The sequence below is a fragment of the Lactuca virosa genome, chromosome 2 (assembly GCF_052849685.1).
Source record: "Lactuca virosa cultivar CGN04683 chromosome 2, Lactuca_virosa_CGN04683_v6, whole genome shotgun sequence".
NCBI classification, from domain to species: Eukaryota; Viridiplantae; Streptophyta; class Magnoliopsida; order Asterales; family Asteraceae; genus Lactuca; species Lactuca virosa.
Window position 1 is genome coordinate 190254180 of NC_136427.1, and position 24498 is coordinate 190278677.

Here is a 24498-nt window from a genome sequence, read left to right on the forward strand (position 1 = left end):
GGTATGTTGGCCTACAACACAAAGCAGGACCCGCCTCAACCCAACCCCCGTCAAACAACCATGTGCACATAAACAATTAATCGCGTAACAAATCCTTAACCAGACAACAGTCTAACAGATCACATAGCATATCAACATCCTAACCCGGATTCCGACCTAACCGGTCACTAGCATAACATTAACCCTATATACTGGGTACCGACCTTAACCATGTCACTAACGTAACATTACCCTAATTACCGGGTACCGACCTTAACCAGGTCACTAACATAACACCATCCCAAATACCAGGATGCAGATCTAGCAAAGCAATAACATAACAACAATACCCGGATTTCCATCCGATAAAGGACCGGCCTTGGTGCCGTAGACCCTGTCGATATAGTGAGGATAACTCACCTCAAATGAAGAACCGAACCACGGAAGTACACACCCGAAGCACTGCTCCAAACTCCAACACCTATTGCCATCAATGGACCATTGACATAAATAACCAATTACCATAACACCCTTGAAGGTCAAAGTCAAAGTCCAGGCCAAAGTCAACTTCCTGACTGACCCTACTCGTCGAGTCAACCCGTTGACTCGTCGAGTCCTCATGCTCTGAAAACTCTTAGTACACGACTCAACTCGCCGAGTCACCCCAAGACTCGTCGGGTCCAACGATCTCCGAGTCCCATCTTGTCCAACTCACTGAGTCACCCCTCGACTCACTGATCTGCGTCTTAACCAGAAGAGGTTGGGGTTCTGTAACCAGACTCGCCGAGTCCATGAACAGAATCGCCGAGTCCAAGGCAATCTTCAACAGACTCGTCGAGTTGTTCTTCCAACTCGCCGAGTCCATGCACATGTTCATACAACTCGTCGAGTACACCCATGTGACTCGCCGAGTCTCTCCGGTTCTCAATCCATACAGTGGCTTTTCGAGCCATGCAGGGGCTCAAATCCATAGATCTACTCTTCTACAGCCTAACCCTCACATAAAGTTGCAAACTTTACGTGAAACCAAGGAGATATAAGCCCAAAACACTCTAGGGCTAGGGTTAAGGACTAGGGGGCTTCACCAACAACTCTTAGACAGGAGCTTTATGACATTCTAGGCCATCACAAGTCTAGATCTGAAGTAGCAACCTCAGATCTAAGCCTCTAACTCGAAATAGCTCACAATCAAGCTAAGGAACTCCAAATCAACCACCAAGGATGAACCAAAAAGGAAATAGCTTAAGATAGTGGCTCCTTACCTCTAAGATGTGCCCAAACTGATGTAGATTCCAGATCTACTCAAGCCCCTTGATGCTAGCCTCTAATTTCTCAAGCTCCTTCCACCAAATTCCTCTTCCAAGCTCCAATCTCCTCAACAATGGAGTCTCACACGAAAATTAGGGTTTCTGGATCTCAAAAGGGTAGCAAAGAGGTTGAGGGTGGGTTATAATGTGCTTTATATAGGGCACAACCCCCGGGATTAGGGTTTTCTCTCTACAGCACCAACTCGTCGAGTCCAAGCCGCCGACCCGGCGAGTTGGCCACTTAACCCGCGACAGATTCCCGCTCCGACTCGGCGAGTAAGCATGCCTACTCGTCGAGTCCCGTTCCTTAGTTTACACTTTAAGTCCTTCAATAGCACCTCTAGAATTTGGGGTGTTACAACTCTCCCCCACTTAAATTAGGCTTCGTCCTCGAAGCCTACTGCAGTATACGCCTCAGAACAAACCCCTTGCACTGCAGTCTCCGACTTCTCAATCAACTCATGCTCTTACTAACCCTACTTCTGCATCTCCTTTAAAATGGCTTATTCTCACATGGCATCCTTGCCACTACTCCAAGCCGATCATCGGCCTTTCAACTCAATAGCACCACGAATCACCCGATAATACTAACCCTTCTTATCAGGAACACACCTTTGCGCTGCGAAGCTAGATACCACAAACACCCACTGAGCTCTGCCAAGACACTAATCCATCTTCCTTCGCCCAAAATTGGTGATAACCCTGATAACATGCAACCTGGAACGAATCCTGTTCCGCCCTCTGGTTCTATCCCTTACGCGCTGACAGGATATTGCATCCCTCAGCTCCTATAACCCATCAACCAAACATATCGTGTAACCGCTCGTACCTGGCCCAATCAGCCTTGGGCTGAAATACCAAACACACCAGGTCCAATCAATCATAGGGTCCGGTCATCCTCATGATGGAATACCCCAGATTAAAATACTTTCACATACATAACTCAAGCCTACAACCATACTCATAACTAAGGACCTTGTCCTTGCGTCACCCTCGAACCCTTCGGTTCGACACAACGGAGTGCAACCCACTCACACCTCCCTATCACGATCTCTAGGTCCTTGACCCCCGACTGTAATATCCTTATACAGTCCTCAGCACCGGTCCAGACTACTCCCGAGTCTGTTAACCTGCTGTCTCACCTTCCTCTGTCCCACTCTCCAATCTGGAACCACTATCTTCCTCCTCTTCCAAGGAGACTGAATACATGCCTGCGTATCATCCAATATTGCCGCAACCTCAACGGGCATCCAACCTGTATGTGCTTCCATATATCTGGTACAATCCCAGTGCTTACCACCAATAACCGAAGCACTTTCGATCATCCTTTTACTCTGCTGCCTTCCTCTCAGAGGACCCATACTCCTTCCGGAGCTACATACCTTTCCTTTCCAAGAAGTCTACTCAACAACCTTTACCGCACCTATAAGTGTCACTGAGCTAAACTCCACTCTACACTATCCATGTAGAGTAACTGCTATCCTCGAACTCCCATATACTCCGAATCCGATCATATAACTAACTAGGCCCATGCACGGCCTCCAGCCAACTCCATCATCATGATCAATACTTGGGGCTAGACCATATCGATTACGATTGCATGGCGACACAGTCACTCATTCTCCGCATACAGATCTACTAACACATACAGAGTCTTCAGCATGACTGGACCGCCTTACCAGGCCTTCAGCCTATCTGGACCACTCTCAGAACCTTCAGCATGTCTGGACCGCCCTCCTGGGCCTTCAGCCTATCTGGACCGTTCCCCGAGCCTTCGGCCTGACTGGTACGCCTTCCCGCCTTCAGTCTATCCGGACCGCTCAAAACTATCATACGTCACCCTGAACCATCCTTCCCGGGAATCTCTCCCATGCAGTCTGTTCTAGCCCTCTTGGGGTTCCGAACTTCAGTTCTGTTCCCGGAATCCTTTCCGTGGCCTAAACCCAGGCCTCACATCGACCAACTACCTTACCTGAAACCATGGTTTGTTCCCTACCCCACTTGTCTACCACTTGCTCCAATCATGCCACACTCTCGGCTAACAACACTGATAAATCTAAGCAGCTAACCACCCTGGATACTTGCTGTTTTACCGAAGAAGTTCCAATTCTCCCCACTTAGTGTACCAACTACTAACTTCCGCTGACAAACCGGCATAACTCGATCGAACTTACTTGATAAAGTTCCCCCTCTTCCCCCGGAACTAAATCCCTACGGAGTGAGCAACCTCCACATGTCACTCTCCCGACATCGCACATCCCGAACTCCAAGGAAGTTCGAATCTCAACTGAACACTTCTCGCAACGCAGTTGCTATTCCTAGCAACGAGATCGTATATCCAATCTTCCGATCACCTATCCTCTTGGATGCTAACCGACTACAACCCCTAACTACTAAGATCCTCAAGTGTCCAACCTGATGGCAATGATAATAAATCCTCATATCCTGCACCGAGGCCGACTGACGGCAATCCCTCGCATGATGCCCCTCTCTCCCGCACTTGCGACACGCACCACCGGATCGGCAAACTCCGGCATGACCCTTCCCACACTTCTCACAAGTGTGGCTGCTCTGACCTCCAACCCTAGAGTCAATGGTTTTGGACCGTTTCGGCGCCGGCTACGACTGCACCGGGGCCTGCCTCTGCTTCTCGTAACTGCAACTCCATCTCTAACTCCGGCCGCCTGGCGGCCTCCTGCAGCTATAACAAGGTATCACACCTCTGCGTGGACACAAACTGCCTGATGTCCCTCTTGAGCACACTCAGATATCGGGACATCTGAGCCTGCTCCAAAGCAAACTTCGGGCAAAACATCGCCCTCTCAGTGAACCTCCTGGTGATCTCCGTCACCGACTCTGAATCCTGCTTCAGCTCCAGGAACTCCTGAACCAATCTCTCTCTCTCAACCCGTGGAACATAACGAGTGCTGAACATCTCCCGCTTAATCCCGCATACTGTAACAAGTACAAAACACCTCACTGATCCCAAGTAGCTGCTGCTTTCTGCTCCTCAGAATACGTCCCAATAGCAAGTCTCCACCAATCCTTCGCCCCGGACCTTAGCAGGTTCAGAGCGTGCCTGACCTTCTGGTCAGTAGAACATGAACATGTGAAGCAACATCCCTTCACGTCATATGGTACCCTATGGCTATAACCGGGTCCCGAACCCTATCAAAAGTCGGGGCTTCGTATCATCGAAGTCCCGATACTAGAAAGCCTAACTGGCTCCTCCCCCTGCCGTTGTTACAGCTGCTATAGCTGCCACGACAATCGTCTCTGCACTAGCTGCATAGCGCTCGTCGAAATACTCGACCATAATGGTATTGATAGACCCAAACATCTCCGCCAACTGTCCCCGAACAATCTCAATCACCTCATCCCGGATGATCCCACTGACGCGATCCTCTAACAATGCTGGCCTATCCTAGCTGCCAACTCCCGATCCTAACCTGGATCCGGTCTCAAGACGTCTCGTAACCACCATTCTGGTAAGACACCAGAAAGATCTCTGATAATGCATAATATAACAGGGGACCAACTCCTTACCCAACCCTAGGGGTTGTGACTTCCTTGCTACGCGTATGGGTCCTGTGCTTTCAGTAGTACGGGCCCATACTACCTTCCACACCTACCCATATTTGTCTCAAGTATCATCACAACGCCCTAACAATGTACATAACATAGCGAGCGCTCAATCCTCACTCCTAGAGGAATGCTAAATATCTCATAACTGGCCTCCCGGCCTCACACAACCCACCTATCCATGAAACTTCCACCAACCCTGCAACAATAGTGTATGCTAGCCATACATAACGCTGGACCCTATAGACTTTCGAATATCCAATCCTACCCTAAGCTCCCAATCAGACAAGAACAGAACATAAGGCCAAATCAAACATTCTCAGGCTATAAGATCTTAATTATGTATAACCGTGATGCATACACAAGACAACTACAGTAATGATGTCAATTTCACATAAAGGAAACCCTAGGCTAGCAGGCATCATGTAATCAGGCAATTCTATCATGCAATTCCTGAAGATCCCTAGCCTAGTACTAGCATTCTGTTCTAACATATCACATAATCAAATAACTTGTATGGTATTTTGGGGTCTACTTACTGGCTCTGGCTGATCGTACCCTCTGCGTCCTCCTTTACTTATTTCGAAAAAACCTTTTGAAAACCATTTTGAAAATCCCTCCTTGATTTGAGACTGGATTCACACGAATGTTCCTCCAATTCACTGAAACCAAGGCTCTGATACCAACTTGTAGCACCCATAAAATTTGAGCCAAATTAAAACATTTTAATTCATTCAAAAACCATTAAGTTCATACATCTCGTTTTCAAAATAGTTTAAACATCAGAGTATCCCCCAGAACCATATCACATAAATCATAAAAATGAGGAGCGGTACGATCACGCCTTCGCCTTGCCACGATCTCCTGAAGTACCTGAAACAATACACTGAACTGTAAGCCCGAAAGGTTAGTGAGTTACCCCCAAAATACCAACCACACATAAACATACTCATAACATATCACAAATAGAACAACCACGCACATCGGGTCTACTGTGTGACTGGTCCGCCCGCACCGGGCCTTCAGTCCACCTGGTCCACCCTCCGAGTCTAGCCATGTACATCGAGTCTACAGTGTGATTGGTCCGCCCGCACCGGGCCTTCAATCCACCTGGTCCACTCTCTGAGTCTACAATATGACTGGTCCGCCCACACCGGGCCTTCAGTCGGCCTGGTCCACTCTCCGAGCCTCGGCACGTCTGGTCCGCCCTCTTGGGGCCTTCAGCCTATCCGGACCGCTCGCTGGGCCTTCGGAATATCCGGTCCGCCCTGGGTATGTTGGCCTACAACACAAAGCAGGACCCGCCTCAACCCAACCCCCGTCAAACAACCATGTGCACATAAACAATTAATCGCGTAACAAATCCTTAACCAGACAACAGTCTAACAGATCACATAGCATATCAACATCCTAACCCGGATTCCGACCTAACCGGTCACTAGCATAACATTAACCCTATATACCGGGTACCGACCTTAACCAGGTCACTAACGTAACATTACCCTAATTACCGGGTACCGACCTTAACCAGGTCACTAACATAACACCATCCCAAATACCAGGATGCAGATCTAGCAAAGCAATAACATAACAACAATACCCGGATTTCCATTCGATAAAGGGTCGGCCTTGGTGCCGTAGACCCTGTCGATATAGTGAGGATAACTCACCTGAAATGAAGAACCGAACCACGGAAGCACACACCCGAAGCACTGCTCCAAACTCCAACACCTATTGCCATCAATGGACCATTGACATAAATAACCAATTACCATAACACCCTTGAAGGTCAAAGTCAAAGTCCAGGCCAAAGTCAACTTCCTGACTGACCCTACTCGCCGAGTCAACCCGTTGACTCGTCGAGTCCTCATGCTCTGAAAACTCTTAGTACACGACTCAACTCGCCGAGTCACCCCAAGACTCGTCGAGTCCAACGATCTCCGAGTCCCATCCTGTCCAACTCACTGAGTCACCCCTCGACTCACTGATCTGCATCTTAACCAGAAGAGGTTGGGGTTCTACAACCAGACTCGCCGAGTCCAAGGCAATCTTCAACAGACTCGCCGAGTTGTTCTTCCAACTCGCCGAGTCCATGCACATGTTCATACAACTCGTCGAGTACACCCATGTGACTCGCCGAGTCTCTCCAGTTCTCAATCCATACAGTGGCTTTTCGAGCCATGCAGGGGCTCAAATCCATAGATCCACTCTTCTACAGCCTAACCCTCACATAAAGTTGCAAACTTTACGTGAAACCAAGGAGATATAAGCCCAAAACACTCTAGGGCTAGGGTTAAGGACTAGGGGGCTTCACCAACAACTCTTAGACAGGAGCTTTATGATATTCTAGGCCATCACAAGTCTAGATCTGAAGTAGCAACCTCAGATCTAAGCCTCTAACTCGAAATAGCTCACAATCAAGCTAAGGAACTCCAAATCAACCACCAAGGATGAACCAAAAAGGAAATAGCTTAAGATAATGGCTCCTTACCTCTGAGATGTGCCCAAACTGATGTAGATTCCAGATCTACTCAAGCCCCTTGATGCTAGCCTCTAATTTCTCAAGCTCCTTCCACCAAATTCCTCTTCCAAGCTCCAATCTCCTCAACAATGGAGTCTCACACGAAAATTAGGGTTTTTAGATCTCAAAAGGGTAGTAGCAAAGAGGCTGAGGGTGGGTTATAATGTGCTTTATATAGGGCACAACCCCCGGGATTAGGGTTTTCTCTCTACAGCACCAACTCGTCGAGTCCAAGCCGCCGACTCGGCGAGTTGGCCACTTAACCCGCGACAGATTCCCGCTCCGACTCGGCGAGTAAGCATGCCTACTCGTCGAGTCCCTTTCCTTAGTTTAAACTTTAATTCCTTTAATAGCACCTCTGGAATTTGGGGTGTTACACCACCTCTTCCACAACCTCTACCACGGCTACGCTCAAGCCACTCCTGATGGGTTAGTAACAACTCTTGTCCTTCTTCAACTTGTTTCTTTGATCTGCCGAGCCATTCTAGGTGAGTAAGTAATAACTTTCTATCGCCGGTTTCGGTCTGACTACGCACCCTTTCTTCATGAGCTTTTAATCTCCCAATTACCTCCTCAACCGTCATTGTTTCAAGATCCGCAAACTGCTCAATTGTCGAGGCAATTTGCTAAAACTTACCTGGTACAGCACGAAGCAGTTTTTTCACAACATATACCTCATCCATGGTTTCTCCCAAGGCCCGGATGTTCCCAACTATGTCATTTATCTTCATCGAAAAATCATCTATAGTTTCTGTTTCCTTCATGTTCAGGATTTCAAATTCCGTCTTTAGAGTTTGGACTTTCGTAATCTTTACCATGTCTGCACCCATGTACATAACCTTCAATGTTTCTCATGCTTCCTTCGCTGTTTGCTTCTCCGCAATTGACAGCAACAGGTCTTCCGGAATTCCATGATAGATGGTGGCGAGTGCCATCTTATCTTTCTTCACGCCAACCGGGTTTTGGGGATTCTTTGGATCCACAACATCCCACACTTCTTGAGCCTGCATAAAGACTTTCATCTTTATAGCCCAGGCTGCATAGTTGCTTCTGGATAGCATAGGGTACTGAATCTTCGATCCTTCCATGGTGGGGCTTTATTATTGAAGCCTGGTAGGTCTTTGGTAAGTAGGCTCTGATACCAAATGTAAACAGATCCTGCTTAATTCAAGAGTACAAGAATGGAGAACAAAGAAAACAGAGAACAAGAAGAAACAAAGGAAAGGGTATTTTCGTCCAACTTTCAGCTTGGGTTTTTTCACTTCAAAAAAACTTACGTAAACACCAAAAAAGAGGTTCCTATTTATACTAGAAAAGAAAAAACAAAACTATATGTGCTTATCTCTAAATTGCAGGAAAGATGATAATGACTAAAGAAACTCAAAAAAAAAAGTAAAATAAGAGATAAATCTTCTAATCTTCTGGATTATTCCAACAGGGGATTCATTAGACTCCAATATATATCTTGAGGAAATCAAGAAGCTCATTAGCATAGATCTTTGCACTAGTATTATTGACAACAATCTCAACTTTTTCTGTTGATGAAACCAAGGAAGTACTAGTAGAAAAAAGTATGCAGTACCAATCATTAATGCACCAACTATGGAAGCTGAACTTTCGTCATCATCTTTCTCAACATGATCATTCATGATCTCAACTACTAGGGAAGTATGTGTTTGTAAAAATTTGTGGGGTTTTTCCCACTATTATTCCTTTTCTTTTTAATATTATTCCCTTTAGGGCAGTAAAAACGGTAAATAATTGTTCCTTTAATTCATTTCTTCAATTCATTTCTTTCTTTTTTGCAATTGAAAATTTTCAGTTTTATTGTCAACTGATGCATGCATCATGTCAAAACCATATAGAGTCTAGCTACTAAACCACCTTGTAAAATTTATACACGAATTAACAAAGTAACACTTGGTATGTTTTTCATTCACCTTTTTTCGATTTGTGATCCATAAATTTTGCTTATTTTTCCTCTTATAATAAATTAAATTGTGACTATTGTTTAGCTTGCTCATTTAATAGTATCTTTTAACTGGGTTGATCTGTATCCTAACCGCACTCTTCTCAAGAAAAAGTTTATCGTGTGTGTGTAGTGTGTTGGATTTCATGTTTCAAGACTTAGTTTGTCATGCTTGTCAAAACCTTATTCATATGCTGCTTCTTAAGAATCATTAATTACAATGTAAAGAGATATACAGTACATCAAATCCCATCATTAATGGATAAGAGCAAGAGTTACTTTGCATCAAACAAGAGAAATAATATGCATCATCTTTCATACAACAACTTTCAATTCTGAATCTTTTGCTGAGGTTTGATCCCAGCATGAAGCACTAAACCATCATGAGGTTGAAGGACGATGTTTAGCTTTTCCATCGTACCCTTGTTCAAATCAAAACTATATAAGTCATTATTATACCTAGAAGACTTGAAGATGACAAATCTGTTTCCTACAACCCCACAGATAGGGTATAGACTAGCAGCTGTGTATCCTTTATCAAGGTACCACCTTGGAATTGTAATCGATTGAAACTTTTGCCATATCATCTTGTCAAAGTCTGTCAGCCTCCAAATGTCAGTTTTTGCAGCTTTTGCCCATGAAACTCGAGTTATAAGGCAAAGGAAACCCCCCATCTCAAAAAGTGTATAATGGTTGCCAGCTGTGCTATGATGGGATTGAGGTACACTCATTAACACTGTTTTCTCTTTCACCGTGTCCATGGACACCATGTAGTCAGAAGAAGAAAGTTCCCAATGTAAGTACCTTGCTTGGACACAAACCGGCTCTCCCTTATAGTCCTGCCAAATCTCCATTGTAGGAGGGAGCTCCATCCTTTTCCAATATGAGGAAGAAAGGCCAGAGACAACATCTTTGCCCAAGACAAGTACATGGCATTGTATTGGTGGGCCCATATACACGTGCAAGACTTTGTATATTCCCTTGATTGCATCAAAGGTTAGTACCACTGCACATTTGTTTTCAGAGTGCCCTCTACAAGGTGCATGACACGGTGGAAGTATGGATCCTACCTTGTTGACTATATTGAAAGCGATGATAGATTTTTCTCCATAGGGACCAACTATCAGAATAAACTCATCACACCAAGACTTTATAGGGCCTATGGAGTGCATGTCAAGACTATGCTCTTTCACTTCTATACCTTCTCCTTCTACCCTTATTTCAACATGGCGTGATGGATAACATCCTATTGGCCTTTGGATGATGAAAGAAGCATGATCTAGCAATATGTTGTTAGTAATTATATCAAACCATTGTGTGCAGACTTTCTTAGAATGATAGCGAAGGACATTATCAGGAAGTCTTTTAAGGATATCTAACAGTAAGTCATCTGGAAGCAAGTCAAACCCCCCGACCTTTCCCTTTGTTTTCGTCTCTTCATATTCAGACTCTTTCCTGGACTCTGTCAAAGCCGACTCCATCAAGTACTCCTATTTCAAAATAGTACATTATTACGTTTTCTTCTAAACATGAGAGAAGAATGTTGTGTTAATCGGTTCACTAACCACATGTTCACGTGATATGCATGACTAGAATTAGTAGCAATTTTTAGTTGGATAATTCATGTGTAGTTGGATAATTTATAGAGGCACGTTGGGAATTGTTCTAACCCTTTAATGGGTCTTTAGCTTAGGGGAGTAGTTTATTATTATTTTTGCCTATTCCAAGGTATGTAAGGCTATATATATAGGCTTCTATCATATGAATACACTAAGTTTTTTCCGCAACTTTCTTACTTTTCTTTAATATTTTCTTCATACCTACAAGTTGTTTTACTTTCTGTTCAGCAAGTTTATTTTTCATTTCATATTCGTGAGATTTGAGGCTCTCTAAAACTAACAAAGAATACAACTATGATTTGATCAATACAACTACGATTTTGATCAAGAAAAGTAACAGTAAACACAACTAGATACAAGACCCAAAACTTTCGATTTGATTAACTAGACACAAGACCCAACATTTTCGATTTGATTAACCAGACACAAGACCCAAAATTTTCGATTGAATCAAGAAACAAACGCGTATGAAATCAGCCGCAAGTAAAAATGTGATTAAGAATTCTTAAAAATGCCAAGAACTAAGAAATACACCCATCAAGAATATTGAGACAAGAGATGACAGAAATACTAGAACGTAAGAACAATATCATGAATTCTATCAAGAACAATAGAAATACACGCAAAGAGATGACAGAAATACCAGAACGTAAGAACAATATCATGAATTCTATCAAGAACAATAGAAATACACGCACATTACCTGTAGGCAGCACTTCAATTCCAAATATAGTTGATTTCTGGGAGATATCAGTAGAAAATGAGATTTTTTCTACGATTCAATCGAGCGCGAAGCAAACAGAGGGTTCTTTCGATTTGATTTTTGACTGTTCGCAATGTGGCACCATGGGAGAGAACAGGGGTTGATTGGATAATACGGAGTATCTTTTAAATTGTTGTAATAACTGGGGTTTTAAACTAAAAAGAGGGGAAGACGCTCGAACCCTTCGTCAAAGTGACGTCATATTTCCATATATATCATTAATCATTAATTGTACTTTTATTTTTATATTTTTTAATTTAATTGATCACAGAATTAATTAATATTAATACATACATATTAAAAAGCATCAAACTTTAAGGAACAATAAAGTTTATATACAGCAGTTTTCAAAATTTATAGTTTTCGTCCTTCATTACTTGTATTCTATGAATTTAACCCTTTTTTAATTTTAAATTTTTGACTTTTTCTGTGTGCATGTGTGCTGTTGTGTGCCTAAATTCAGCGGTATCCTTCAAATGTTGTGAAAATACCGGGTATAATCAATTTTTGGAGGGCAATTTCAAATTTTAGACATGAAAAATGACTTTTTTAGGCATAGACATGCATAGGGGTGTCAATTTATGACACGACACGACAAAAATACACGAAACGAAACGAAATCAGGACGAAATCAAAATTCGAATTCGTGTTTGTGTCGTTTTCGTGTCAATATTAAAAAACACAATGTCGTGTCGTGTCGTGTTCGTGTTCATAAATTGACACGATTAAGCATGTGGTTGTCATGTTTTTCGTGTTTGTCGTTTTTGTCGTGTTATATATCTTTAAGTGTGAACGGAATACACTAATAGTTATGTAATATTATATTTGTCGTGTCGTGTCGTGTTGTCGTGTTTTAATTGGTTCGTTTTCGTGTTAATGAAAAAAAACACGACATCGTGTCGTGTCGTGTTCGTGTTATACAAAACCTTTTCGTGTCTTGTCGTGTCAGACAAAACACGACACGACTGCCCGATTTGACAGCCCTAGACATGCATTCCGAGGAGGGACCTCTGCGGAGCTCCGCGGAACGAAGATTCCTCCGCGGAGAGGGGTACTTTCGTAATTTGATCATCTCCTCTTTGACAAAAACGGTCCCCCCCTTCTTTCGTCCCCCACTGGTCCCCTAACTTCCTCTTGATTTTGAACGTATCTCTGCTTCGACTTCATATCCGATTTATTTCCAGCGACGACTTGAAATCCGGCGGCGACAACATAAGACGACGTCATTTTCCGGCGAAATCGACTTCAAACAGCAAAATCCGGCACCGATGGAGGGTAATTTCCCCAATATTTTTGTCGATGGATACGGCTCCCGGGTATTTCTCACATTCCCCTCTTTTGATTAATGTCGTATCGTATGTATTTATGATTCAAATGTTACAAAATTCCACTTGATTACCGTGAATATATACAGATTTAGATTTTGTAGATGTTAGGATTAACAGGGGGCATTCGAATTTTGGGAAGATCCATTTCGCGGAGGTGTACGTCATTCCGCAGAGGATCCTCCGCGAATTGATGCATTCCCTCCGCGGAATGAATAAAACCACCAAAAAAACAGCCTACGCGGAGGTGTAGGTCACTCCGTAGAGGGGTCTCCGCGGAACGACCTCTAGCCTCTACGGAATGACATGAAACTGCTTTTTCCACCATTTTTTTCTACCCTTTTATATGAACTTATTTATTATTATATAAAAAGTACGTTGTTATTTATTTCATAAACGGATTTAGAAAAGTAATTTTGAAACCTTGTTTTTTATTTTCAATTACTAACGTTTTATATGATATTAAATGTATGTGTTTTGTAGCACGATGATCTCAATCAAAAAGCAGATTTAACTTTATAAGGCGTGGTGGGTACGATCATTAAAGACTATTTTTCGCCCCTAACACAATCACAACGAGTATTATTTGAAGCTTCACCGTTTGAAAAATTCTTAGGAATGCATATCCCCCATGGTGACCCCTTACTTGTGCATTTGATGATGTTGCATAAAGTAAGGTCTCAACAAATGTTTGAAATGGGGAGGTTTCTTTTTGAGATAGAGGGATTTTGGTGAAACTGAATATATTTTGATTTGTGGTTTAAAAGTTGGCCTTATGTGGATTTACTCTATGACGAAAGAGGCCGGTCAAATTTAAATATTCGCGCTCGGTTGTTCCCAAACATTAATGATGCACGTTTGCGCTTGAAAGATTTAGAAGACTACATTATGTCTATGAATTATTTGTTACTTCAGGATGAAGATGTTGTAATGCTTATCCAACTTGTTTTTATGTTGCAAGGTCTCCACGGACGGGGCGTTAAAACGGGCATTCTCGCGGCAGTATACAAGCTTGCTGATAATATAGAGGATTGGAACAGGTATTACATTTAAAGATTGTGTATACATACAATAATAATTATAATAAATAAATTGAAAATTGCAGGTTTGCATGGGATACGTATTTTCAGACGTATACATCGGGCTTTGATGCGTGGAATGTTTGAGAAAATAGAAAAATTTAGACTATTCAAGCAGGCCAATCCCGAATCCAAGAAAGTACACAAGTATACCGTTGCCGGTTTTATGCTTCCGTTTAAGGTTAGTTTCTAATGCATTTAAATAGTTATCATACTTTTGTTTTTTATATAATAATAACATTGAACTTCGGTTTGTAGTATATGATACCGTTATATTTTCATTTTTATACAGTAATAGCATGATACTTACCTTTTTTTCCATAGATATGGATTTTGGAGCCGTTCCCAGAGGCAACCCAGTTTTATATACGCATGTCGACAGAATTGTCACAGATGAGGTCGTGGAGAAGTAAAACACCGTTATCTTGGCTTCAATGTCGTCGAATAATCAACATGTCTGTGGTATGCTTTTTATATTAAGGATTATATATAATTACAAATTCCAATGTTTTTTCATGTTAAACTAACAATCTGATTTTTGCAGCCTAACAACCAACCTAATTCTGTCGTGGCAAACCCGACGGAGTTGATGTTGTTGTTTTATATTCGCTACGTCAATTGGACTCTTAACCATGAAGAGTCTCCCCCACGACAACATAGTCCGGTTTCACATAGTCCACCTGTTGTTGCCTCGCCTCCTCGAAGAAAGAAGTACAAGTCGGAAATATCTTCAACTGAATCTGTCACAAATGCTTCTTCTTCCCAACAGCCTGAAGTAGAAAGAACTTATATGTCAAGCGACACATAAACAAGGTCGGTAAAGAAGAAGAAGACGAGCACAAAGGCATTAGTGAAGCGTCTACTAGGCGTTGTGGCTGACTTAACTTCTAAAGTAGACCGTGTATTACAGAAAAAAGATGAACCAGATACAGGGTTTGGAGAGGAGGAGGAGATGGTAAATGAAGAGGAGGAAAAAACATTTTACCATGGTACAGAGTTGGACTATGATGATATATCTACACATGGTTTGGAGGGGGAAGTTGGGCGTACACCTACGCATGTTGAGCCGTCACCGGACATGGGTGAACATCACAAAAAAACAGTGACTCCTATTGTTAGGCCGCAACGAAAGAGGGGTGTTGCATGGTATCAGCGGACGCCGTTCACAGTGGTACAAAACTCATATTTTAAATGTGGTTTATTTATAAAATATTATGTTATTGATAATAATTTAACATGTTAATTTTTTAGATGCAATCCACACCAAAATTGAAGAAAATCACCAAAACAAGGAAAAAAAGCAATGGAGAGTCCTGAAAAAGCAAATGAAGAAATTGTGAATGAAGAGAGTAATGATGTTTCAAATCATCTCATGTTGGACAATCTTCATGCTGCTAGTACGTTGAGTTTTTGGAAAGAATGGAATATGATATCTTCCAACCTCAACACTAAACACAGGCTGTATATACTCCCACTAGATGTGAAGTTTTGGTCGAGGTTACTTGCAGTTGCTGACTTTGGGTGGTTAATTTCTTCGGTAATATTCGTTAAATTTTAACTATTTTTTAGACGATAATTTATATAAATAGTTGTAACATTTTTATCTTAAAATGTACAGCATATTGCGATATGGGGTGCATTGATCATGGAAAGACGGCCGTCGAACGCAAGGTGGACGATATACCCTCAAGAACTCAATTTGCAACCCGGAAAATCATTTTTTAGGAATGTAGCAAATGGTATTGTAGGCCATCCTAAATGGAAGGATGTGGATATGGTTAGTTAAGTTTGATATATATATATATATATATATATATATATATATATATATATATATATATATATATATATATATATATATATATATATATGGGAAGGGTTATTTGGAAAACAAAAAAACCCTAAAAATAATAAAAATGCATAAAAAAAATTCTTAGAGATTACAAAACTTTTTTTTTATTTTTTTATAAAAAAATCGCAGGTTTTTTAATAAATTCGCTGAAAAAAATCATTTTTTTTTAAAAAAATTTCAGCGAATTTATTTAAAAACATGCGATTTTTTCATAAAAAAATTCAAAAAAAAAAGTTTTGTGATCTTTAAGTATTTTTTTATGCATTTTTATGATTTTTAGGGTTTTTTGTTTTCCATAGAACCTAAACCTATATATATATATATATATATATATATATATATATATATATATATATATATATATATATATATATATATATATATATATATACTAGCCGTTTACCCGCGCCAAGCGCCGGGTGCGAATGTGGCAGTGATGATGCTTAATGGTGATTCTAGTGGTTACTGTTGTCTCTTTTCAATAGGTTTGTTTTTTGGTGAATGCATTTGTATGATGGTGTAAAAGACGGTGCAACCATTTAATTAAAATCAAAACTTTGTTGTTGATTTAACTTGTCCTTTGATTTTTTTTCTATATTGTAGATTGTTGAAAAGCAGATAACAAACGTTTTGACAGCTACAATGATATTGAACAAAAATAATAATACAACATGTTTAATGTCTTCAATAACTAACAAACATGTCTTATAAGTTAATATAAATTCAAGTTAATGCTAAAGACGAACTTTCAAAACAATATGACTTGTAAAATAAAAACCAGATTGAATTAAATCGGATGATAATTAATAAATTTGAGTCAAAAATAAAAAACATTTAAAATCGTCCTAATCCTATTGGCAACAGATTACACTAATCATATTAACAAATAACCAATTAAAAACCAAAGAAAGTAGCCCAAATCCTTTTGTTCTTCAATTCTGTATCAAGATTCACACTAATACTCAGAGACTAATTTCTAAAAGTATTCTAATCCTATCAACAAAGAAATACTAAAAACCAAGCAAAGTGCACCATCACTAAAGAACCATTTTAAAAAATAACTTTTTTAATATCAATAACCTATACAAAAACATAGCTAGCGAAACCGAAAAAAAATACAAGAAAGAAAAATAGATGAACACAATCAAGAAATCAATTGTAAATATTACAAAGCCTCATAGCCAGTGATTTAGCATTATCAACATTAGCCAAAAAATCAACCCCAATTTGAAAATCTGAACATGTAAGAACCTTGCAAATAAAACTTTATCTAGTTATCATTACACATCCTAGCATAAGAGATCAGCAAGATTACAAGCAACACCCAAATCAACTTGAAATTGCAAATACCATCTTCAGGGGTAAAATCGTCCAACTTTGATCAAAAGTAGGTTACACATCAGCAGCTCAAGATAACATCATCAATCAAACTCTCATCAAGGGCAAAACCGTCCAGTTTAGGCTCTAAGTATAAATACAAAACTCATAAATTTTTACCAACATATAAAATCAAAATCATAAAACCAGAAAATTTACCCGGATTCATCTTTCCATACTTCTCGAACTGCCCCAGACCATGCACACACGATTCCACTTGACAATTTACCGGCTATGCATTTAGAATTCTCGAAAGAAAAGAAACAAAACACAAATAATACGTTTTTTGTTTTTGATTTCATATTTAGAATTTCAGATTTAAGAGTTTGGGAATGCAAGCAAAGAACAAAAAATGTAGCTTCTTAAAGCAATAATTTTTTTACTTTTGCTTGCAAGACTCAAGACAATCTATTTCTGATTGGGCGTGATTATTGCGTGTGTTTGACTCCTTGTTTTCTAATTTTTACGCGTGATTGTTGAGCTGCATTTTGCCGCCTTCTGCCCCTTCTATTAGTCGATGCCTCATGCCTTTCTTAAAACCCGATCAAAGATTGTACATAAAAATAATATGCCCATAAGACATGGACTAATTTTTATGCACCCCTCACAGTGATGCCCTAGGCAGTGGCCCAGGTCGCTAGATCGCCCTACGCTTGGACCAACCCTGAATGAAATCATCAATTCTACAAAGAATGGACAGCAATTATGTAAAAAAAACAGCAATGGGGGTGAGAATATGCTTTAGAAAACATCTCACATTAACATTTGAAGACGACCTGAAGTAATAACATGCTAGCTGATTATGTAAATAACAAATATAACCTTAAGAAACTACCAGAGAACAAATTAGCAAATTTGGAATCCATATTTGACAAATGGAATATAAAAATCTGAATATTATGAATTTCATACGTTAGACATCAATATTTGTAACCAATTAGTTAAGATGTTAAAACTATGAATGAAAATATAAGATAATTAACAAAAATTATACATGTTGTTGGGTCTTCGGTAAGCGTTTTCTCCAAGAGGTTCCTCACTTGACAAAATCCAAAAAAGACAATAATGCCCTTTGTTCTTATTTTTGCACCATATTCAGAGCACCACACCAACTTTCCCATGCCTAGCAGAGTATGGATAACTTATATAGGCCGACCAACAACCATCACATATGACATTAACCAAAAAAAGACCACACTGCCCTTTATTTCTAACCCATTTGTTTTTTTTTCTGAACAAAATACCCAAAGATGTTACAAAATGAAAACCAACAAAAAATATATAGGAATAAAATGTAAACATACCTGATTGAGTTCCTAGGGTAGTAGGAAGTCATAAGCCTCCCAACTTAACTCACCATAAATTTGATCCATATGGTCTTTTTGTGGGGTTTCACTGAATAAGCCAAAAAATATACACAAAAAGCTTGCAACCTTAAAATCAAAATAACAAATATGTAAAGAGTTGTGTAACATTTATCAAAGAAAAATACCATTTTTGTTTAGAAGCTCTGATATTAGCCTCTAGACATCATGCAACATGATTATCATCATCTACAGATTCAGGGCAGGCTACTAAGCTTTGATTGGGCCTTACTTCAAAAAAAATCATATTTCCAGGAAATATAAATCAAAAAGTCAAAGAAAACATACCTTAATCCACCATCTGCACATTTACTTGTGCCAACCTGTATCATAAATCAAAGATGCAGGTAAGCATGTAAGTAATTTAGAAAACAAAAATGATTCAACCCCATCTTTTTAATTCATATGCATAAGAGAATGAAAACAAAGTTAAGAGCAAAAAACCCAAATTCTGGATCTGGGGGGGGGGGGGGGGGGGGAGACGACGCTTAAATCCTTAGGTTTCACCTGTTTTGGATCTATTTTGATACCAAAATAAAATGAAACAAAAAAAACATGAATTAATTTGAAGAACTTACAATGTTACATAGTGAATGGTGATCATCCATAAATTCTCTTTAGATCCTAGTGGAGGCAATTGGCGGCAGCTACGTGTAGTATGGAAGACATGGTGGCGCGATTGTTGTGGCCGTCGGCTGTTGGGTAGAGAAGAAACAGGGTGGAGGTGATATAGGGGAGTTTAAATCTAGAAATGGTGAAAAGGGGAGGAGGGAAAAGTGTACAATAAACCAAATTTATTCCGGAAAAATGAAAAGAAATCAATCGGTATTCAAGAATCAAACCAAAACCAAAAGGAAGACAAAGAAAATCAAAGATTTATTTTCGATTTTGTAGATAGTAATTATAAGAAGCGTAAATTGAAATCTAAAATAGGACAAAAAAACCCACCAATTGATGAAGATTGAAACAGGGTCAGGTCCTTTACCTGAATCGACGATGCAAGAGAGGGGCCAGCAACAAAACAGAAGAAATTGAACATGAAATCAAACAAAATCCAATGAGAGAGAGAGAGGGAGAGAGCACCTGGTGGCGGTGTCAATGAATCTTAGGCATCTTTTTGCTACTTCATTCCCAAGTTTTATCTCAAAAAACTTTTGAATCATTAAGTAATCTAATACAATAGTTGTTCCTGCAAAGGATGATAAATAAAAACCCATATCGAAAAAAATAACTCAAACCACCTCCCCCATGCCGAAGTAAGCCTTGGCGGAGAGTAAAATCAATCGCAACTGCGTTCTTGGCGGAGAGGGAAAGCAGCGGCGGCGCGTGAGTGTTGGTGGAGGTCACTGGTTAGGTAAGAGAGTGGTGGTGGTGGTTTTGTTAACACATAATGGAGAACATTGAGACGATGATGCGAAGGAACTAAAGAGGAATAGACATACAGGGTTCGAATTGATTAGGGTTTCTTATGGTGAGAGAGATAGATCAAACCTGAAGAGATGGATCGCGGATGAAAATCATATTGTCTGTTCTTGAAGATGCACAACAAACAAACATACAAATGTCAGATTTCTAAAATAAAAGAACAAAACCACATGGATCTTTCATTGACAACATAATCAAGCCTCCTGTTTCTTTTATGGTGGATATAGATGGTAAAATCGAGCATTCTCACTTGACCAACATTCTCACTTGACCGATTCAGTTGGCAAAATATGTGGAATACCCGTTCATCTTTGACCAATTCAAAATGTGCTTAATGTTACCGAGTTCTTACTTATCCTTATATACTCAAATTGACCGGATTAGATTTCAAAGCATAAAATCATTGTACATGAAGAAATAAGGGATTGTACCTCTTAAAATTCAGCCTTTGACCAAATTTGCGTAATAAGTAATAAAGATATAATATTACTGAATTTACGACTATTTAATTTTTTTTGTTTGTAGGTTCTATTCCCTATTAGTGTCCATTAGTTTTTGGCAGTGCTACATTTAGATACCTGGAAAGTACACATTTATGATTCAGCACGATCTATGAATTTCTTCTCAAAGTACTTGACTGGTGGAGAATTCACAAGTTTTGGGATAGTATTATCTCAGAGCTAGTTGTCATTGAGTACTGGAACGATTTCCCTGATGGACACAAAGACAACGCAATTGTGGAGTTTATTGATATTGTAGACGTGCCACAACAGGAATATATTCTTGATAGAGGGGATTGTGGAGTATTTGTATTGATGTTTATGGAAATGATTGTTTCGGGGGTACCGGTGAAGATTGATAAGCCATGTAGAGATGTGGGATTTCTCTATAGAAATAGGATGACAAATATTATTTGGGATACTATATAACTTGATTTTAGGAACTTTGTATATATTAATATGAAATACTTGCTTTTAGTAATTTTGTTTAATATAAATATGTGTTTTATTTATTTTTGTTATTATATATGTTTCATGGAGTGCCGAGTCACTTCTGCGGACTGTCATTTCACTATAAAACGACTCAAAAATGTGTATCATTTCATCTAATCTATGTCACGTCATCTACTTTGTATCTTTTACAATGGGTTCAAAACCATGGACCGTTGAGGAGTATTTGCTTCTAACTTGTTCATATATTAATATCTACGAGAACAACAGTTTGGATGATAGAATGTTTTGGCTCCTTTTAACCAATACCTTCAACACTGATGCTGAAACCACCATAGAAAACCATCACATCAAAATGGTATGAAATGAAAACAGAAGTTGTGTTATTCAACGATCTTTATAAGAAGATTGAAGACGCACGTGTGAATGATATTGAGGAAGACATCTTGAAGGCGGCTAAAGAAGAATACAAATTCATTAGCAATGGAGAGAGTTTCGACTATGAAGCCCCTTGGAATATTTTGAAAAATCTCCCGTATTTTTAATTAGTACCGTGTTTTGTATTGCTTTATTTATTTGTAATATCGTTGAGTTTTTTTTGCGTTTTTATTGTGTTATTTATCCTTTATTTTTTGAAACATAATGCACCAACAAATATTACGATACATTCAAACAAAATAAACATTACAAATAACATAAAAACATTACACAAAAAAAAACAGAAAAATAAACATTACTAATAAGATGTACGACTAACAATAAAAACGCAAAGTTGTGAAAATGAGTTCAGTCAATGAGGTATTCAAAAAAAATTTCTCTACCTACCGATTTGTTTTTTCATAATCTGCAAAGAACCAATCCTAACACCTTCACGTGCATTAAGAAATATCAGTACAATCTTTTCCAAATTTGTTTTGTGGCATTGGGATGCGTGGTATGTAATCCTTTATAGTAAATTTTTTGTTATTTGAAGTTGTTATATGGCTAATATTCTTATCTTTACTTGCAGATTCGTATGTTTCTCACGTCTATGACACCAATCATATTCGTTGGTCACGTACCTCTAATTGGGACGTACGTAACATCCATGTCCATTATGGTTGCTTTAGATAGAAATCATGAACCCCTTCTCATAGCGTTTGCTTTGGGAACGATAAACTGTGACGAGTCATTATGGTTCATGAGGAGGCTTAAAGAATGTTTAGGTGACAATACGGAAGTTGGTTCATAAGCCATTTGTCTGATTCCATAGACTTTGCAGTTCAGAGAGTCTACCCTGATTCATATCATGGCTATTGTTGTAAAAATATAGCTGAGAAAATACGCGCTTCCACCGGAAACAATACAGTTGTAGAGCAGTTGTTCTGGAAGACTTGTAAAGCGTATAATATGTCTGATTTTTATGCATGTTTGAACAACTTACAAAATGAGGTGAATGGGATTGATAATGAATAGCTTGACAATATTCCCATTGCAAAATGGGTACAAGCTTTTTTCCCTAAAGTACGTTTCAATGTTAAATTCATTGATATTCCCGATGTTGTCAATTGGATAAGAACAAACAGGCATGAGTTACCAATAACAACAATCATTCAAATGGTCCATGACTCGATGCAAGGAGTGTATGTTCAAACGTGCTGTATTCGGAGGTAATTATACATTACGACATCATTCAAATGGTCAAATGATATGTTATTATACATTATGACATCATAACTTTTGTTTTATGATTCAGTCATTTCACAGGGGATTTTCATGGTCTTCTAACCCCTTATGCACTTAATGTGCTTCAAAAAATATTTGTCCACTCCGATGGTTGTAGGGTTAGGCATATTGTCGGCGACATATATGAAGTGAGTAAGTATTTAACCACTGTATCCGTGCAATTAGACCGTGATATTAGTAGTTGCGGGAAATGAAAAAATTACGGTATACCTTGTGAGCATGCTATAGCATCACTACAAAGGCTTGAAATTGTAGAAATACAGCAAATGGTAAATTTAAAGTTAACTGCCGCAGTTTATCGAAATTGTTTTCAAACTGAGACGATCAATCCTATTCCAACCCTTATGCATTGGGAAATACCAGTTGAAAGTGTTGTCGTCTTACCTCCATGACAATTCACTTGAACTGTAATGTATGGATCACAACGAATATTAGTTTGTATTCAGTTCTATGTTAACCTTACTTTTGGTCCATTGGCGTTGTTTAGTTTTTAATAAATAGTGTTTACCTTTTAATAAATAATTGTAATGTATGGATGACAACGACTTGACAAACAGTATGCGAACTGACTAACAGCTCTACGGACTGACAAAACAGCTCTACAGACTGAAAAGACAGCTCTGCGGACTGACAAACAGCTCTGTGGACTGACAAACAGCTCTGCGGACTGACAAACACCTCTCTGCGGAGTTGAAGGGTCTATATATTGTCATGGATGATCGTTGATTTTTTGGTAAAAAGTTACAAATTATTTTGAAATTTAATATGAGTTCATCTTCAAATTTCTATATTTTCTCGTGCAACAAACTTGATTGTTACTATTATGATCCGATCAACCCTTTTCTTGCCCCATCACCAAACATGAGAGAGTCGTATATGTCTGATGATACTTTGCAACAATTACAATGGGCTGAAGAACAAAAAAAAGATAAAGAGTCATCTCGGGCTCTCACTGAACGTCGTGACCTCATTGTGCCAGAGTGCAAAGAGGTTGAGCAAAGGATACAGATTAATAAAAAAAATCAAAGATCACGAGGAATGGATAAAAAAGACTAAGAAGACTATCAAAACGACTGAAAAATGGCCACCTGAGAAGGATGCAGAAATGATAGATCTTGGGCGGCAAAAGGACCGTTTTGAAGATAAAATAAGAATTAGGGACGACTATATAACAATGGAGAGAGAAAAGTATCCATTGCAATTCCCTTAAGTTAATTACTGTTGTTGTACGTTTATTATGTGTTTTTGGTTTGTTGTATGTATTATCTTCGAGTTTTAGTTATTACTCTACTAGTAATGATGCACCAATATAATCATATTATTACCCGTTTCAAAGTACACAATCAACGTCTTCCAAAACATAACATAATTAATTATAAATACAACATCAATCATTCAAATCAAACGTTGAAAAATAGTCTTCTCTTTGTGTCCCTTGCGTCCTGCACGTCTCTTGCGTCTCGTGCGTCTCTAACGTCTCGTGAGTCCCTTGTGTCCCTTGCGTCCCTTTCCCTTTTGTCTTACTACCTGACGTCGAGTTACTTTTTTTAGGATTCTTTTGCTTCATTGGGACCAATGTCGGACAAGTTACTGCATTATGGGTTGTACTATCATATCTACTACACCTTCTTACTATAGGTTCCTCACCTTGTGACGAGATA

General features: G+C 39.4%; 1 protein-coding gene across 2 annotated transcripts; it reads right to left on the minus strand.

Moving 5' to 3' along the window:
* Window positions 1-9556: 9556 nt before the first annotated feature.
* LOC145156686 (uncharacterized) lies at window positions 9557-11845 on the minus strand. 2 transcript variants are annotated; one of them, XM_079075967.1, is made up of 2 exons: window positions 11681-11845; window positions 9557-10848 (listed from the first exon to the last, which is right to left on the minus strand). In XM_079075967.1, exon 2 carries the CDS (start codon window positions 10837-10839, stop codon window positions 9688-9690), a length of 1152 nt encoding a protein of 383 aa, XP_078932093.1. In that variant the 5' UTR covers window positions 10840-10848; window positions 11681-11845; the 3' UTR covers window positions 9557-9687. The 2 variants fall into 2 exon arrangements, with proteins under 2 accessions (XP_078932093.1, XP_078932094.1); XM_079075968.1 differs by having other exon boundaries at window positions 11676-11845.
* Between the last annotated feature and the right edge of the window lie 12653 nt (window positions 11846-24498).

Coding starts and splice junctions, on each gene's coding strand:
- LOC145156686 (XM_079075967.1), bottom strand. CDS start 10,839: ATGGAGTCGGCTTTGACAGAGTCCAGGAAAGAGTCTGAATATGAAGAG.